The 18,413-nt window shown below is 33.2% G+C and overlaps 1 protein-coding gene across 2 annotated transcripts in view; it reads right to left on the minus strand.

The window, feature by feature from the left end:
• LOC127714195 (chromosome-associated kinesin KIF4A-like) overlaps positions 1–18,413 on the minus strand; it is a 49,635-nt gene that overhangs the window by 4,045 nt on the left and 27,177 nt on the right. The window contains exons 16-25 of one of the 2 annotated variants that reach the window (XM_052220214.1): positions 18,235–18,318; positions 12,404–12,520; positions 10,696–10,842; positions 9,221–9,321; positions 7,555–7,604; positions 6,556–6,635; positions 4,717–4,887; positions 2,286–2,369; positions 1,633–1,779; positions 1,538–1,576 (exon numbers count right to left, since the gene is read on the minus strand). In XM_052220214.1, coding sequence (XP_052076174.1) covers positions 1,538–1,576; positions 1,633–1,779; positions 2,286–2,369; positions 4,717–4,887; positions 6,556–6,635; positions 7,555–7,604; positions 9,221–9,321; positions 10,696–10,842; positions 12,404–12,520; positions 18,235–18,318 — 1,020 coding nt within the window. The other variant, XM_052220213.1, reaches the window with a different exon arrangement.

Below are 18,413 nucleotides of genomic sequence, written 5' to 3' on the forward strand. Positions count from 1 at the left end.
AGACCAGTCAGCTTGGGAGATCAGGTAAGATGACATGTCTTCAAGTAGGACTGTCACCTTGTTTTATAAGCTAGTTCAAATTTAAACTTGGTGTCGGGATGGTCTAAGTAGTTCATCTACTGTATCACTAGCCTGTAAACACTGAAGTTGTAAGTTCAAACCCAGCATTTATTTCCAATCTTAATTGAAAATTGAAAATTGTTAATCAATAGCGCTGTGTTGTGATTGGATACCGCTGCGGTCTGTCGCAATACCACTGCGCTGACAAGCTATAGCGCTGAATACTGCAGCGCTAAATCAGCCTGGGGAGAACACTGGAACATGATTGTATATAAAAACTATATCAGTCAAAATAATAACAATTGTTTTCATCATATGTTTTCTTAGTGAAATTATTTTTGTATGTTTATAAAATAGATCTGTTTTAATTATTAGAACAAAGTATAAGTATTAAAAATAGATGAAGAAAATCATAAGTTTTACAACAGTTCAAAGTTACACTTTTTGTTAATCATTTAACTAGACATTGATTTGTTTTTAATTTTCCTATTTAAAAAAAACAGAAGGTACTTATTATCCCTGATATTTGTAACAATAAATAGGACTTAGTTTCAATCAATATACATTGTACTTATGAAAATTGATTGTGGATTTAATAAGTAGTGCTATGTAATGCAATGTAATACCAAAATTGAGGCATTACACATTATGTGCTTGCATTACTTGGGAAAATGTAATGAATTACAGGGCATTAGAATTACAAATTAGCATAACCCCATGCCTGGATGCAACCTCATGATTATATTTACCTTAGCTTTGGATTTGGGTGTGAGGAATGGTGACGCAACCTCATGATTATATTTACCTTAGCTTTGGATTTAGGTGTAAGGAATGGTGATGCCACCTCATGATTATATTTACCTTAGCTTTGGATTTAGGTGTAAGGAATGGTGATGCCACCTCATGATTATATTTACCTTAGCTTTGGATTTAGGTGTAAGGAATGCTGAAGCCCCTTAATGGTTAAATTTACCTAAGCTTTTGGTTTAGGTGTAAGGAATGGTGATGCTGCCTCATGATTATATTAACCTAAGCTTTGGGCTTAGGTGTAAGGAATGGTGAAGCCCCCTCATGGTTATATTTACCTAAGCTTTTGGTTTAGGTGTAAGGAAGGGGGATGCCACCTCATGATTATATTTACCTTAGCTTTGGATTTAGGTATAAGGAATGGTGATGCCGCCTCATGATTATATTTACCTTAGCTTTGGATTTAGGTGTAAGTAATGGTGATGCCACCTCATGATTATATTTACCTTAGCTTTGGATTTAGGTGTAAGGAATGGTGATGCTAACTAATGGTTTTATTTACCTAAGCTTTTGGTTTAGGTTTAAGGAATGGTGATGCCACCTCATGGTTATATTTACCTTAGCTTTGGATTTAGGTGTAAGGAATGGTGATGCCACCTCATGATTATATTTACCTTAGCTTTGGATTTAGGTATAAGGAATGGTGATGCCGCCTCATGATTATATTTACCTAAGCTTTAGGTTTAGGTGTAAGGAATGGTGATGCCACCTCATGGTTATATTTACCTTAGCTTTAGGTTTTGGCGTAAGGAATGGTGAAGCCACCTCATGGTCAGCATCTATACTTGGCATCAAAGCAAAACTTTTCCCTTGATACATGGCCTTGGTCAGATGCTGCTTCAGTGATTCACATTCGTCATTTTTTTTCTGAACCTCCTCGTGTAGTTTACTCAGTTTATCAATCTCTTCTTGCTGTAATATATCAAAGGGATTATTTCATTATTTCACAATCCACTATCTCTGTTTAATAACATACAAAATTACATGAACAAGAATGCTCTAATTGTTGAGCTAAGCATACCCCCACTTGTAACTTAAGGATGTACTTCAGTGATATTAAAAAAGTTTAGAATTTAAAATTGATACCATAAGCCGGAAGAGCATAAGTTAAGGAACAAAAAAAAGCCAAAAATATTGATAGTTTATGAGACAGCAACCTGACACATCATTCAGATGTTCATATAAAGAAATTAGTCTGCCATATGCTCTGCTCACACTTTCCATGTTCAGTCAACTGTTAAATCTAGGTCAAAATCTAATTGCTACAAGAATTTTTTATAAAGTCCACATAATAATGAACATGTGTACAAAGTTTCATGTTGATGTGACCACATCTTCATGGTTAAATTCTTTGAACTGAGCTTTAACCTGATGAAGGACAGACGGACAGACTGAGAGAACAAAAACAAAATCTATACCTGGAATTTGATTCTCTGTCTAACGTCTTCATCTAATGTCACACTACTATCTACAGCCTTCATCTGTCTCAACAGAAACAAAACCTGAAAACAAAACGAAAAACAGAATTTCTTCATTAAATCAGCACCAGAACCTTTTTTGTAACATTAAGGTAGCACTACAATCTAATGAAGATTTTTTAGTGAAATTTTTTTTATCACATTATTTTTAAGTATTTATCCATCTGAACATTTTGTAAAAGTCTTTATGATGTCACATCAGGGAGTAAATTAATAATTAAATTATGTAAATAAAAGCACATGGTAAATACTGTATATATAAAGAGCATATGGGAGGAGCTAACCATTCAATCATCTGTTGATAGCAAGTTTCCAGCTGTTAATCTCTGACCACAAGAAAAATAATGTGGTCTTATCTTATTATGTTGCAATCGAACTTAATTTACATAATAATTGAGGTAAACAAACAAAAAAATAAAAGAGAAAAAAATGTAGGGAGAATAAAATCTAAAGTGAAGACATGTATGTCATATATAGATAGATATAAATGTGTAAAAGCAGCTTAAACAAAATTTTGAATGCCTCTGACAATTTAAAATTCTTACTAAGGCAAAATAATATGTATCTGAATCTGACACCAGCAACAATCCTTATTCTAGACAAATTACCTTGATCAAAGTTTTTTTAACTTGTACTATTAGAAGTATCAGTTCTATTTATGAAGAGGACAGTAGGTAGTATGAAAGTATTTTTTTTTTTTGGCATGGATTTATTAAAGTTTCTAGATAATTTCACAGAACCATGTATTTCTTTTTAAATATGAATAATAAATATTATTTCAAAGTGAGAATTATGTTAAAAATTTACTATATGCAACTGATCACTATTAATATTATCTTATCTTATACAGTCTGGACAGGGGAGGAGCTTTGGCCATATTTAATTACTACATTACAGATGTTGGTCAAATCTGTGATGGCAAACTCCCGCCATATGCTAAATTAGTGTTGATGAGGGATGGACAGTGCACAAATAATGCAAAATTTACAGTTCAAGTGTACAAAAGACAGAGGGATGTTTATATTTATGTTGCATTTATAGGGGTTCAAAGGGAGATATTCAGTTTTATGGTGATTTTTCAAAACATTTTTTTCATGGGAATTGTCATAAAAAAATAGAAATAGAATCTCTATGGGTGCCCCCTTTGGTTTGGCTTTGATATATATGATTAAAGGGAGTATTTTCTACAAAACCATGTCCCAGTTTTTGGATAATTTGTTTCTGAATGAATTTATAGGTCTTCAAAGATGAAAGGTGAATTGAGGTTTGGCACCCAGCAGTTGAATCAATATATCTTCTAACTGGAGGCATATATCAAAAATCTGAGACACGGTTTTGTTCATGGTCAATCAAAGGGATGAAAACCAAATTTTTACCACCAATTGAAATGAATGTGCTATTTTCATCCAAGTTGGGAGAGCACTTTTTTGGCAGTTAATGAGCTTTATTTTTTAATTGATCATACCAAAAAACAAAATTGTCCTTACATTAAGAAAGTATATTATGTCAGCTTTAAAATGAGTTAAAGATTGTAAAAATCCATTAAGTAGTTTTTAAGAAATTAATCTTTAAAGACTGTTGGTTGGAGTCAGAAAAGTCTGACTGTATTGCTATCTTAAAGAAGTTGGTACACTTATAATTTTGGCCAAAAAATCTGAAATTTTCACTGCCAAAATGTGGTGAAAATTTGAAAAAAGCATATGCTAAAATGTCCAATAGTTTTGCAGCTGAAAAAGATTTACATCAATTACGTCATAAGTGACGTATTTGAGACATAATAATGTAGGTGAATTTCGTAAAATCCTAATTTTTGGCAGAATTCTGCAAAATTTATAACAGTTTTCCGAATAATTTAACAAGGCCACCCTTAGCCAACTAAAATGTTTTCTGAAATATTCTTTATATACCATATTCTTTACTTTTCACAAATTTCAATGCGCGAGGGGGAGGGCCACATATAAAATCATGAAAAGAGGTGGAAAAGTTGAAAAATTCTAGGAAAATGGATGAAAATGAAATATTTACCTTTTTTTATGATTATACCTTTATAGATATGAAGCAGATGTACAATTTTTCTTATCATACTTTCAAATATCATACATTTAGCAATACATACACATTAGATTTACATTGATAATTAAAGTTAAAAATAATCACCTTTACAAGGCTGTTTATTGGGGTTCATGGCTCTACTCCTTTTCGCATGTATATATGAAAATCAGTTAATATAGATAGAAAAAATTGTGTGTGTTGGGGGTAATTTAATTGTTGGAGGGTGTCATTTTCTGTACGATACAACCTTTACAATTCTCAGCTCTCACAACATGCACAAATATGTCAGATTCTAATGACTTAAAATCAAACGTATTACCTTATCTTCATGTTGTTTCTGTATCCTGGTTACATTGTCTTCATGTTTGTGTTTTAAATTCTCTATTTCTTTCTGAAGTTCTTCCATTTCACCATGTCTGTCTATGTGATGCAGTTTAGAATCTTGTAATTCACCCTGGGCTTTACTACTATCTGCCCTAGATGATACTGCCTGTTAAAATAGAAAATCACTTGGAATAAATATAGACAATGGTTAACTAGCTATATATTGGGTTGTAATGTAAAATTCAATATACTCCACATAAATTTAGGACTTAATCTAATTAAAAGTGGACACCGTGAAATGTGTCGTCTGCTTTATTTATGATTGAATACAAATATAGCACTTCTTCTCCCCCTTCTGTGTTAATAAGTTGTCTTGACAATCATACGAATCAACTTATTTTTTTTAAGGATAGTTATATAATTGATTGAACAATAGTTGGTCTTCACTGCCACTTTCAGGGACATGTCGCTATATCATCGCGGCCTGTTTTATTGATGAAAAACCCAGAGTACCAAAAGAGAGAACCAAGACCTTTGGCAGGAACTGGCAATACCGGTCAATTAAGATCGGATTTAAGGATGTACTTAGGTGAGATTTAGGAATTTGTGACAGATGTTCGGACTCCTTGGTCTTTTCCCTACAGTACAAGGTGAAAAATTTTGCCCCATAACACCCATTTTTCTTTTCAAATTCTAGATTTCTTTTCTTTCAATTTGAGACCCAAATAATATCAATGCAAACCTAAGGTAAAAGTCTGAGTCAGCCTTTTCCTGCCATTTAAAAAAAACCGAACATCTTGAAAAGGAACTCCATAACCTATCAATATTTTTAGCTTATTTTGTTCCTTAACTAATAGTCTTCAGACTTATAGTATCAATTTTAAATTCTAGATTTTTTAATTTCACCTAAGTACATCCTTAAATACACCTTGTTGAAACAGGGTTCAACCTCACAACTTCAATGTTGACATGGTAGTTATCACTGTAGACAGACAAATTAAACCCTTCAGCAACTGAGGAAGGTTATATCATTGATTATTACATTGGTTGCAATGAATTACATTGATTTCCCAGTGAAATAAAAACCGATAATTTCACATGTCAAATGAACGTGGTTATTTCACTCCTCTGACATATAAAAATAGGCTTTGTCAAGACGTTGTCGATTACATCAGATCAAAACAAATTGTGAATGCGTAGAAAAAGATATAGTTCCTCACATTTTCTACTTTAATTTCATAAAAAAAAGCCATTTGCCAATTAATAAAAAGAATAACTAATCAAAGAATTCAAATATCGAAAAATATTCAACTCGTGACTGAACAACATTGATAATTAACTCATGCGGTCACTCGTTGAATATTTTTTACTATTTGAATACTTCGATTAGTTATTCTATAAATAATTACGAATTCACAAAATGTGCTTCGATAAATAAAATAACAAAAAAAGGCATTTAATTGTTAATTGTTAATTCTTACCTGTTCAAGTAACCACTTCAATGCACACTTTGCCTATACCATTGTGTGTAAACTCTCCCCTATAGATCTTACCTGTTCTAGTAACCATTTCAATGCACACTTTGCCTCTACCATCGTGTGTAAACTCTCCCCTATAGATCTTACCTGTTCTAGTAACCATTTCAATGCACACTTTGCCTCTACCATCTTGTGTAAACTCTCCCCTATAGATCTTACCTGTTCTAGTAACCATTTCAAAGCTCACTTTGCTTCTACCATCGTGTGTAAACTCTCCCCTATAGATCTTACCTGTTCTAGTAACCATTTCAATGCACACTTTGCATCGTGTGTAAACTCTCCCCTATAGATCTTACCTGTTCTAGTAACCATTTCAATGCACACTTTGCCTCTACCATCGTGTGTAAACTCTCCCATATAGATTTCCCTTTACATTCTGTAAGTAGGACAGTGAAAATATATGATTTTTTTTATATTTGTTATGCAAGCTCTCTTGAAACATTAATTTTATAGCTTACTGGAAAGATGATCAGTTTCCATAAATTTTCATTATCTTATAAGACTTTACAGACCAGGTTTTGGGGACAATAAAGCATTGAAAAAAAAACTGGGCTCTCTATAGCCTCAACTCTCTTGTTGCATCCCCTTTCTTCTCATGTCGTGCAAGAGGGTGTTTTGGACTTGAGAAAAAAGTCAATTCTCCCTGATGTCCTTACAAACTAAGTTTTGAAAAAAAAATCAATAAAATAACATTTTGTTGGTATCAAATTACATCTATATCCATATTTCATAATATCTTTACATGCTTAATAATATAAAACTATTTTAACAAGTGATATATTTTTCGAATATGAATAATAAAAATGTTCATTTAAAGAATGATATATTGACCATAAACACAATTTGAGAATTGTTTTCATTGTAATCAGAATGTAATCAAAAAGTAATCAGGATTACAAGGTATATTGAAAAGTATTTGATTAAATCAAATAACAAGTAATACTTTTGGCTGATTAATGATTACTTGAAAAATTGTAACTGAATACTACTGATCACCATTACAATAACCCAAAACCTGTTAAGCTATAATAAACATGTTTAACCACACCACACATTTTGTCATGCTGAGTAAATCATAGCTATTACTCTTTCAGTTTTGCAATTACAGGAAACGCTGCATACAAATAATGCTTTCAAAATCTGAAATGAAAGTTATTATTTCTGTGAAACCTATCTCGTCACAATTTTCGCAATAATAAAAACAACACAAATATTTAAAATTAACATTACACAGCATCCTCCAATTTTATACTACTCCCATAGCCATAGACCTTTTGACCGCTTATAATTCTTACCTTGATCAGCATCAACAACCTTTTGTTGGAGGTCAGTTATCTGAGCATTCCTAAAAATATAGAATGATGGACAAATAGAAAATTCATTTCAAAACCTTCATAGTAACTATAAAACCATAGAAAATTCTGAAAAAAAAAAATTTATGGAATAATAAGTTCATATAATAATAAGATAAGATTTATCAGAATTACTAATTTGACAATTCAAATATTGAAAAATATTCAACAAGTGACCAAATAACACATTAATTATCAAATGTATGTAGCACATGAATGAATCAGTACTGATGTTCGGTCACAAGATGAACATATCTTATTATCTTACCTCCTATACATAACTAGGAATATGATTTGTTAAAACCATCTTGTGGAGACCGTGTATATTTCATATTAGGTTAGTAGGCAGGGCTTATTTCAATACATGGTTATTAGTGGTGTTACATCCATTTATAAAAACAACTAATTGAGGAAAAATCTGAAAGGTTTCACCGACGAAAAAAATGATGATGAACGATTGAAATAAATTCATAAAACACACTTAAAGCTAAGAAGTTGTTATTGTTGGCACTTGTTTTTGTAGAGACAAATGGAAGTAGGTTCTTAACACTAAGTATTGAAGACTTAATCACTTTGATAGGCCACTTGTCTAAATACCACAAGTTAAGATAATCGGTAAGATAAATTCGTTACACAGTGTGCTAGTGACCTAATACGATATATATGGGGTCAGTAAATTTGCTCTCACCCCATATGGAATTTACTGACCCCATATATATCATATAAGGTCACTAGCAAACTGTGTAACTTATAATATTTGAAATGTTGGATTAGTTATTCTTTTTATTACATTGACTTTGAATGTTATACAAAGTAGAAAATGCGTTTTTTTTTTCTAACTGCAATCCAATGTATTAATTCTCATTATTCATAAAAAAAAATCTATGATTACAAGTATTAAGCTAAGTTTATTGATAGAATTTTGATCAATTAAAACTTAGCTATAAGTATTGTCATGATATCCTTGATAGAGAATTGCTACTTGCAGGAAAGCTATTGAAACAGGGGTTCCTTTTTCTTAAGTTGAAGTTGTCCCTTCAAAATATTTAGACACCATCATGATTTGGTTGACCCTTATGGAATGTCTGTGTCACAGCTGACCGTATGTATGTTCCAATTTTCGTAGCCACAAACCTGTCCTCTTTTTCTTGATTATGTCATCTTCTTACATGACATAACATCAGATTTTTACTTACCATGAGCAATCCAATTGATGCCACTAGTGAAATAGGATCTGCTTTAATACCCTGAGACCACCCTTGTTTTTTGGAAGATCAGTGTTGCTGAGTTTTTAGTTTTAGGTGATTTGGTTTGTCAGTTCTTAATCAAATTATGGTTTTTGATTGTCTGCCTCCTTTTAAATAAAGACTGCTGCCAGCCAATATAATAACATTGTTATCTTCCTTCTAATGTCAAATTGTCCTTTTTTTTCTACAAAGTTTGTTTTAAAATAACAGCTGTAAATAGGAAACCAACACAACAATTTTGTTGTTCAATTTATTTTAAGGTATTGTGAAATGTTACTAAATTGTGACTTTTTAAAAGTTCTAACATAAAATTCTTGGAAATTAGAAACCAATGAAAAATAGCGATTTCTAGTCATGTTTACCTCTCATCAATCTGTTGTTGTACTTCCTCTATCTGTTTCTTTACATGTTCAACCTCAAAACTTGACGAGTCTAACTTCCCGTCTTTTATCCAGGCCAACTTCTGTAATGCAGTATATATAGTTGTTAAGGGTCGGATATAAAAAAAATAATTTTGTACAACGAAATTTTCCTGCTCCTATTGAATACTTCACTCTTCTTTCATTTACTGTGGTTTCTTTATTTTTCATTGGATACAAATCTTCGTGGATTTTGTGGGTATAGGTGAACTACGAAATTAAATTTTCAACGAATGACAAATTTCCTATAGGCTTGTATGCAGACTTCGTCAAAATCACGAAATTAAATATCCACGAACAGGTAGGTGTTCCTTAATCCACGAAAATTGGTACCCACGAAAATGAATGAATCCACAGTATGTCTTTTGTGTTTAATAGACAATATCATCAGACTACAAATAATTCCTGCATATTACACTAGGGCTATTAAGTGCCAATCTGACTAAGAACCAGACAGTAGTGAAAACATGACAAACAAAATCCCACTCAAGTTTACATTCATTTATGATCCAAATGTATAATGGTGCATGAATATAACATAAGTTTCCTTGTCCTGTTCTGGTAATTCAAGATATAATTTGGTTGAAATGCACTAGAAATTAACAATTAAGGGGAGCTAACTCCGTAATTTGCTATCATTGCTCAAAATTTATCTAAAGATTTCTCGAATTACCAGACACGCAGAAAAGAAAGACTCAGGATGAGGGTAACTCCAAAATAGAATGGTAAGGTCGGTGGTTTTTTTCTGCCATGTTTTGATTTTTTTCAAAATTGCCTGATTCTTTCAAAGACTAGCTCTTAAAATAAATTGAATGAGGAAGGGTTGCAGGGACTTAGGGCTTTTCCATTAAATTGTATGTGGGAGGGTAGGAAGGGAAGTTTAATTATTGAATGTGGGTCATGGGTCTTTTTTCAGTATGCGGCTATTACCATTATGCAAAATTATCTAAATAATGGTTCTTGGTTGTAGTGATATTTTGAAAGTCCCTTCCTACCCTCCCACATACATTTTTATGATGGAATAGCCCTTATAAATAACAGCACAAAGAATATACTTTTTGGGAATAATATTCTTGAATTACTATTATTTATCTTGCTCTAAGGCCCAAATAAAATGGTCAGCTAACCCTCCCTAATTTACAGGTTCTAAACCTAACATTTTTTTTTCTAAAAAATGAAGGAAATAAAAATAAATGATAAATATGCTAGATTCATCTAATTGCAGATTTTGGTATGTTATCACTTCAGGAATCACTTAAATTTGAAAATTGATCATACTGGACAATTACCGGTGTATCCTGTCACTTAAAAGATTGCAAAGGAACATTCAACCTTAGAAGGTGGAGCATCCTCATGTCTGTCACTTGTTACTAACCTTAGAAGGTGGAGCATCCTCATGTCTGTCACTTGTTACTAACCTTGGTGGGTGGAGCATCCTCATCTATCCTGTCCTTCAAGTCTTTCAAATTCATAACCATTTCCTTACGATCAGACAGCAGCCTGTTCAAATGATATTTGGCCTCCCTGATGCTGACTCTGACCTCCAGCTCGTGACTCAACCAGGACTACAATGATCATTTACATTTTGTGTCATTCTAATGCAAAGTTGTTTGCATCGTTCATTTCGTTTCAAAGTATCAATTCAACAATTGATGGTCTCATATTTTTGAGTGCAAGCGTAGTCTTCTAGTGATTTGATTTCAATATGAAAGATTTTGTGATGTTTTCTCTTACTCGCATTATAATGGAGATAACAATATTGTTTTTTTTTTTTTAAAGAATTGTAGGCATCAATTTTTTATTGGATGGGCAAATATCTAATTACTGGTGATTAATTCACTTATCAGATAAAGTGTCATTATTCATATCTAAATAAAAAGCTGCGCAAAGAGCAAAATGATGCACCTGTTTTGAGCATATCGAAATTGTTGCCAGAATAAAATGAAATATTTAGAAGGTATTTTATTGGAAGTTAGTAAAATGGCACTGTAAAAAAAATTACATGATGATATCCTCTGTAAAACATGATGATGTCCTCTGTAAAAACAACTACAGTCAAACCTTGCTATGTCGAAGTAGAAGGGACCAGACCAAAGTATTTGACATATCCAAGGTTCGACTCATCCGAGGTCGAGTGTGTCATCATAAAATTGAAATGCATGAAATACGGTATGAGATTTGTGTAAACTAGATACTTTTAACAGTGTGACCCTTTATGATTGTGTATTCAATCTCCACATTTTTTGGTCCTTCATAATAATTAAACACACAGGTACAGATACAAATCATGGGCAAAGAAAAATCAATAGTATACACAAATATTTACAAAGGTCAGTCACTATAAATTATAAAATCACTCGCGGAACAAAACAAGTACTAAAAGGTCTCTGATGAGGTCGTCTGCTTTACATTAAATTATAATAAATTTATCGTAATTGTCTTAACTTTATTTAATCTCGGTTTGGGTCAATTAAATTCATTTCAATTTTATATCAGGTGAAATATGTTCAACACACTAGCGTTCCGCTTGGATGATCAACAAAGGTGTTAATTACCGGTCACCATAAACATGTCAATTTAACTGTTATACAAACAAGAGTGTTTACTCAGCTTTAATCCCTTTTGAAAATGATTAGATTACATAAGGAATACATCTGATTTGAGTTTTTATCATTAGGTCTGAATCTTTCGAAAATTTTTACTTTCGAAATTCGAGACATCGGGGTCAATTTACATTAATTATACATCGGCGGGACTATAAAATTTACTCAACTGAGTATTCGAAACAACCGAGTTCGACTCATCAGAGGTAATTATGCAATGTTCAAACAGGAATTTTACCGGGACAGAGAATTACTTCGACTCATCCGAGTTTTCAACACAACCGAGTTCGACACAACGAGGTTCGACTGTATTAAAAAGACCCATAACTCTGAAAAACAAACCAGAAAAGTGTCAGAACCAAAAGCAAACCTGCATTCACAAATCCCAACAACAGTGCAGATATATAATCCAAGCATTCAAGAGCTAAATTTTTACTTAACTCTTTGTTTAACAAAAACATCTTATGTTCACCTGACAAAGACTCTCTGCTTTACAACATTAAGTTATTGTAATTTGACCTACCCTAACCCTATTTCCTATACTGGTTGTGTCATATTTTTCAAATTTTTCATTTCTCTCTTTCTGAACTTGTTTTTGTTTGACTAAAGCTTCCTTCAATCTCTTGTTTGCTGCAGCAGCCTAAAAATAAGTAAATACAGTCATAAACTAAATAGAACAAATAACAAGTAAATTTAACTTGGGGAAGATTAACTTACTGGTAGTAAGACCTGTCACAGCCAGGCTGGGGAACTGGGTAGGCATATGTTTGCAATAATCTGTGATGATACAGCGTGTTTAATGCTCTCCTTTACACCATTACTCATGGTGGTGCTCTTAAGACGGGAGGCTTATACAGATCATACATACAAAATATAACAAAAGGAAATTAAAAACTATGATTTAACAGAACATAAAATGATGAAATTTGAATAAAAAGTGAAGTAAACAGATTTCTTTAAGATATCCCTTTAATAACACTATCAGTCATAAAAGATAAGCAGACCAACTTTCTGTAAATAATTTCATGAGGCAAAAATGTACAACCAGAAACACCTCTGTGGTTAAATGGTCAACCAGGTGGTAAAAACATTAGAACAACATGAGGGTACATTCTTAATTTATGTCCTTTCCTTATTAAAATGCAGTATATTTCCCCCTCTATGAACCTCTATAGATCTTGTTTATTATTCCTTTCTGTTTAAAACATTCTATTGTTTCCCCTTCCCCCTGTGAACCTCTATAGATCTTGTTTATTAGTCTTCCTTTCTGTTTAAAACATTCTATTGTTTCCCCCTCCCCCTGTGAACCTCTATAAATCTTGTTTATTAGTCTTCCTTTCTGTTTAAAACATTCTATTGTTTCCCCCTCCCCCTGTGAACCTCTATACATCTTGTTTATTAAGTCTTCCTTTCTGTTTAAAACATTCTATTGTTTCCCCCTCCCCCTGTGAACCTCTATAAATATTGTTTATTAGTCTTCCTTTCTGTTTAAAACATTCTATTGTTTCTTGTTTATTAGTCTTCCTTTCTGTTTAAAATGTTCTATTGTTTCCCCCTCCCCCTGTGAACCTCTATAAATCTTGTTTATTAGTCTTCCTTTCTGTTTAAAACATTCTATTGTTTCCTCCTCCCCCTGTGAACCTCTATAGATCTTGTTTATTAGTCTTCCTTTCTGTTTAAAACATTCTATTGTTTCCCCCTCCCCCTGTGAACCTCTATAAATCTTGTTTATTAGTCTTCCTTTCTGTTTAAAACATTCTATTGTTTCCTCCTCCCCCTGTGAACCTCTATAGATCTTGTTTATTAGTCTTCCTTTCTGTTTAAAACATTCTATTGTTTCCCCCTCCCCCTGTCAACCTCTATAAATCTTGTTTATTAGTCTTCCTTTCTGTTTAAAACATTCTATTGTTTCCTCCTCCCCCTGTGAACCTCTATAGATCTTGTTTATTAGTCTTCCTTTCTGTTTAAAACATTCTATTGTTTCCCCCTCCCCCTGTGAACCTCTATAAATCTTGTTCATTAGTCTTCCTTTCTGTTTAAAACATTCTATTGTTTCCCCCCCCCCCCCCCCTGTGAACCTCTATAAATCTTGTTTATTAGTCTTCCTTTCTGTTTAAAATGTTCTATTGTTCCCTCCTCACCCTGTGAACCTCTATAGATCTTGTTTATTAGTCTTCCTTTCTGTTTAAAACATTCTATTGTTTCCTCCTCCCCCTGTGAACCTCTATAAATCTTGTTTATTAGTCTTCCTTTCTGTTTAAAACATTCTATTGTTTCCCCCCCCCCCCTGTGAACCTCTATAAATCTTGTTTATTAGTCTTCCTTTCTGTTTAAAATGTTCTATTGTTCCCTCCTCACCCTGTGAACCTCTATAAATCTTGTTTATTAGTCTTCCTTTCTGTTTAAAACATTCTATTGTTTCCCCCTCCCCCTGTGAACCTCTATAAATCTTGTTTATTAGTCTTCCTTTCTGTTTAAAACATTCTATTGTTTCCTCCTCCCCCTGTGAACCTCTATAGATCTTGTTTATTAGTCTTCCTTTCTGTTTAAAACATTCTATTGTTTCCCCCTCCCCCTGTGAACCTCTATAAATCTTGTTTATTAGTCTTCCTTTCTGTTTAAAACATTCTATTGTTTCCCCCTCCCCCTGTGAACCTCTATAAATCTTGTTTATTAGTCTTCCTTTCTGTTTAAAATGTTCTATTGTTTCCCCCTCCCCCTGTGAACCTCTATAAATCTTGTTTATTAGTCTTCCTTTCTGTTTAAAACATTCTATTGTTTCCCCCTCCCCCTGTGAACCTCTATAAATCTTGTTTATTAGTCTTCCTTTCTGTTTAAAACATTCTATTGTTTCCTCCTCCCCTCTGTGAACCTCTATAGATCTTGTTTATTAGTCTTCCTTTCTGTTTAAAACATTCTATTGTTCCCTCCTCCCCTTTGTGAACCTCTATAGATCTTGTTTATTAGTCTTCCTTTCTGTTTAAAATATTCTATTGTTCCCTCCTCCCCTCTGTGAACCTCTATAGATCTTGTTTATTAGTCTTCCTTTCTGTTTAAAACATTCTATTGTTTCCCCCTCCCCCTGTGAACCTCTCTAAATCTTGTTTATTAGTCTTCCTTTCTGTTTAAAACATTCTATTGTTTCCTCCTCCCCCTGTGAACCTCTATAAATATTGTTTTTTAGTCTTCCTTTCTGTTTAAAACATTCTATTGTTTCCTCCTCCCCCTGTGAACCTCTATAAATATTGTTTATTAGTCTTCCTTTCTGTTTAAAACATTCTATTGTTTCTTGTTTATTAGTCTTCCTTTCTGTTTAAAATGTTCTATTGTTTCCCCCTCCCCCTGTGAACCTCTATAAATCTTGTTTATTAGTCTTCCTTTCTGTTTAAAACATTCTATTGTTTCCCCCTCCCCCTGTGAACCTCTATAGATCTTGTTTATTAGTCTTCCTTTCTGTTTAAAACATTCTATTGTTTCCCCCTCCCCCTGTGAACCTCTATAAATCTTGTTTATTAGTCTTCCTTTCTGTTTAAAACATTCTATTGTTTCCCCCTCCCCCTGTGAACCTCTATAAATCTTGTTTATTAGTCTTCCTTTCTGTTTAAAACATTCTATTGTTCCCTCCTCCCCTCTGTGAACCTCTATAGATCTTGTTTATTAGTCTTCCTTTCTGTTTAAAACATTCTATTGTTTCCTCCTCCCCCTGTGAACCTCTATAAATATTGTTTATTAGTCTTCCTTTCTGTTTAAAACATTCTATTGTTTCTTGTTTATTAGTCTTCCTTTCTGTTTAAAATGTTCTATTGTTTCCCCCTCCCCCTGTGAACCTCTATAAATCTTGTTTATTAGTCTTCCTTTCTGTTTAAAACATTCTATTGTTTCCTCCTCCCCCTGTGAACCTCTATAGATCTTGTTTATTAGTCTTCCTTTCTGTTTAAAACATTCTATTGTTTCCCCCTCCCCCTGTGAACCTCTATAGATCTTGTTTATTAGTCTTCCTTTCTGTTTAAAACATTCTATTGTTTCCCCCTCCCCCTGTGAACCTCTATAAATCTTGTTTATTAGTCTTCCTTTCTGTTTAAAACATTCTATTGTTCCCTCCTCCCCTCTGTGAACCTCTATAGATCTTGTTTATTAGTCTTCCTTTCTGTTTAAAACATTCTATTGTTTCCTCCTCCCCCTGTGAACCTCTATAAAAATTGTTTATTAGTCTTCCTTTCTGTTTAAAACATTCTATTGTTTCTTGTTTATTAGTCTTCCTTTCTGTTTAAAATGTTCTATTGTTTCCCCCTCCCCCTGTGAACCTCTATAAATCTTGTTTATTAGTCTTCCTTTCTGTTTAAAACATTCTATTGTTTCCTCCTCCCCCTGTGAACCTCTATAGATCTTGTTTATTAGTCTTCCTTTCTGTTTAAAACATTCTATTGTTTCCCCCTCCCCCTGTCAACCTCTATAAATCTTGTTTATTAGTCTTCCTTTCTGTTTAAAACATTCTATTGTTTCCTCCTCCCCCTGTGAACCTCTATAGATCTTGTTTATTAGTCTTCCTTTCTGTTTAAAACATTCAATTGTTTCCCCCTCCCCCTGTGAACCTCTATAGATCTTGTTTATTAGTCTTCCTTTCTGTTTAAAACATTCTATTGTTTCCCCCTCCCCCTGTGAACCTCTATAAATCTTGTTTATTAGTCTTCCTTTCTGTTTAAAACATTCTATTGTTTCCTCCTCCCCTCTGTGAACCTCTATAGATCTTGTTTATTAGTCTTCCTTTCTGTTTAAAATATTCTATTGTTCCCTCCTCCCCTCTGTGAACCTCTATAGATCTTGTTTATTAGTCTTCCTTTCTGTTTAAAATATTCTATTGTTCCCTCCTCCCCTCTGTGAACCTCTATAGATCTTGTTTATTAGTCTTCCTTTCTGTTTAAAACATTCTATTGTTTCCCCCTCCCCCTGTGAACCTCTATAAATCTTGTTTATTAGTCTTCCTTTCTGTTTAAAACATTCTATTGTTTCCTCCTCCCCCTGTGAACCTCTATAAAAATTGTTTATTAGTCTTCCTTTCTGTTTAAAACATTCTATTGTTTCTTGTTTATTAGTCTTCCTTTCTGTTTAAAATGTTCTATTGTTTCCCCCTCCCCCTGTGAACCTCTATAAATCTTGTTTATTAGTCTTCCTTTCTGTTTAAAACATTCTATTGTTTCCCCCTCCCCCTGTGAACCTCTATAAATCTTGTTTATTAGTCTTCCTTTCTGTTTAAAACATTCTATTGTTTCCCCCTCCCCCTGTGAACCTCTATAAATCTTGTTTATTAGTCTTCCTTTCTGTTTAAAACATTCTATTGTTTCCTCCTCCCCTGTGAACCTCTATAAATATTGTTTATTAGTCTTCCTTTCTGTTTAAAACATTCTATTGTTTCTTGTTTATTAGTCTTCCTTTCTGTTTAAAATGTTCTATTGTTTCCCCCTCCCCCTGTGAACCTCTATAAATCTTGTTTATTAGTCTTCCTTTCTGTTTAAAACATTCTATTGTTTCCTCCTCCCCCTGTGAACCTCTATAAATCTTGTTTATTAGTCTTCCTTTCTGTTTAAAACATTCTATTGTTTCCCCCTCCCCCTGTGAACCTCTATAAATCTTGTTTATTAGTCTTCCTTTCTGTTTAAAACATTCTATTGTTTCCTCCTCCCCCTGGAACCTCTATAGATCTTGTTTATTAGTCTTCCTTTCTGTTTAAAACATTCTATTGTTCCCTCCTCCCCTCTGTGAACCTCTATAGATCTTGTTTATTAGTCTTCCTTTCTGTTTAAAATGTTCTATTGTTTCCCCCTCCCCCTGTGAACCTCTATAAATCTTGTTTATTAGTCTTCCTTTCTGTTTAAAACATTCTATTGTTTCCTCCTCCCCCTGTGAACCTCTATAAATCTTGTTTATTAGTCTTCCTTTCTGTTTAAAACATTCTATTGTTTCCCCCTCCCCCTGTGAACCTCTATAAATCTTGTTTATTAGTCTTCCTTTCTGTTTAAAACATTCTATTGTTTCCTCCTCCCCCTGTGAACCTCTATAAATCTTGTTTATTAGTCTTCCTTTCTGTTTAAAACATTCTATTGTTTTCCCCTCCCCCTGTGAACCTCTATAAATCTTGTTTATTAGTCTTCCTTTCTGTTTAAAACATTCTATTGTTTCCTCCTCCCCCTGTGAACCTCTATAGATCTTGTTTTTAGTCTTCCTTTCTGTTTAAAACATTCTATTGTTCCCTCCTCCCCCTGGAACCTCTATAGATCTTGTTTATTAGTCTTCCTTTCTGTTTAAAACATTCTATTGTTTCCTCCTCCTCCTCCTGTGAACCTCTATAAATCTTACCTCTTCTCCCTTTCTTTTCAGAATGCTTTGTTGTTTCTGGTTTTCTCTCTGTAATTTGGCAATCTCACAATCCCTTTTTCTTCCCTATTAAATCACATTAATATTTCATAGTCACTATATAAATGTAAATAATTTTCATCAGTCTATCAGAAATACTACATCTTATGTGGAATTTGCTT

Source organism: Mytilus californianus, unplaced genomic scaffold (genome assembly GCF_021869535.1).
Source record: "Mytilus californianus isolate M0D057914Y unplaced genomic scaffold, xbMytCali1.0.p SCAF_9, whole genome shotgun sequence".
Classification (NCBI taxonomy): Eukaryota; Metazoa; Mollusca; class Bivalvia; order Mytilida; family Mytilidae; genus Mytilus; species Mytilus californianus.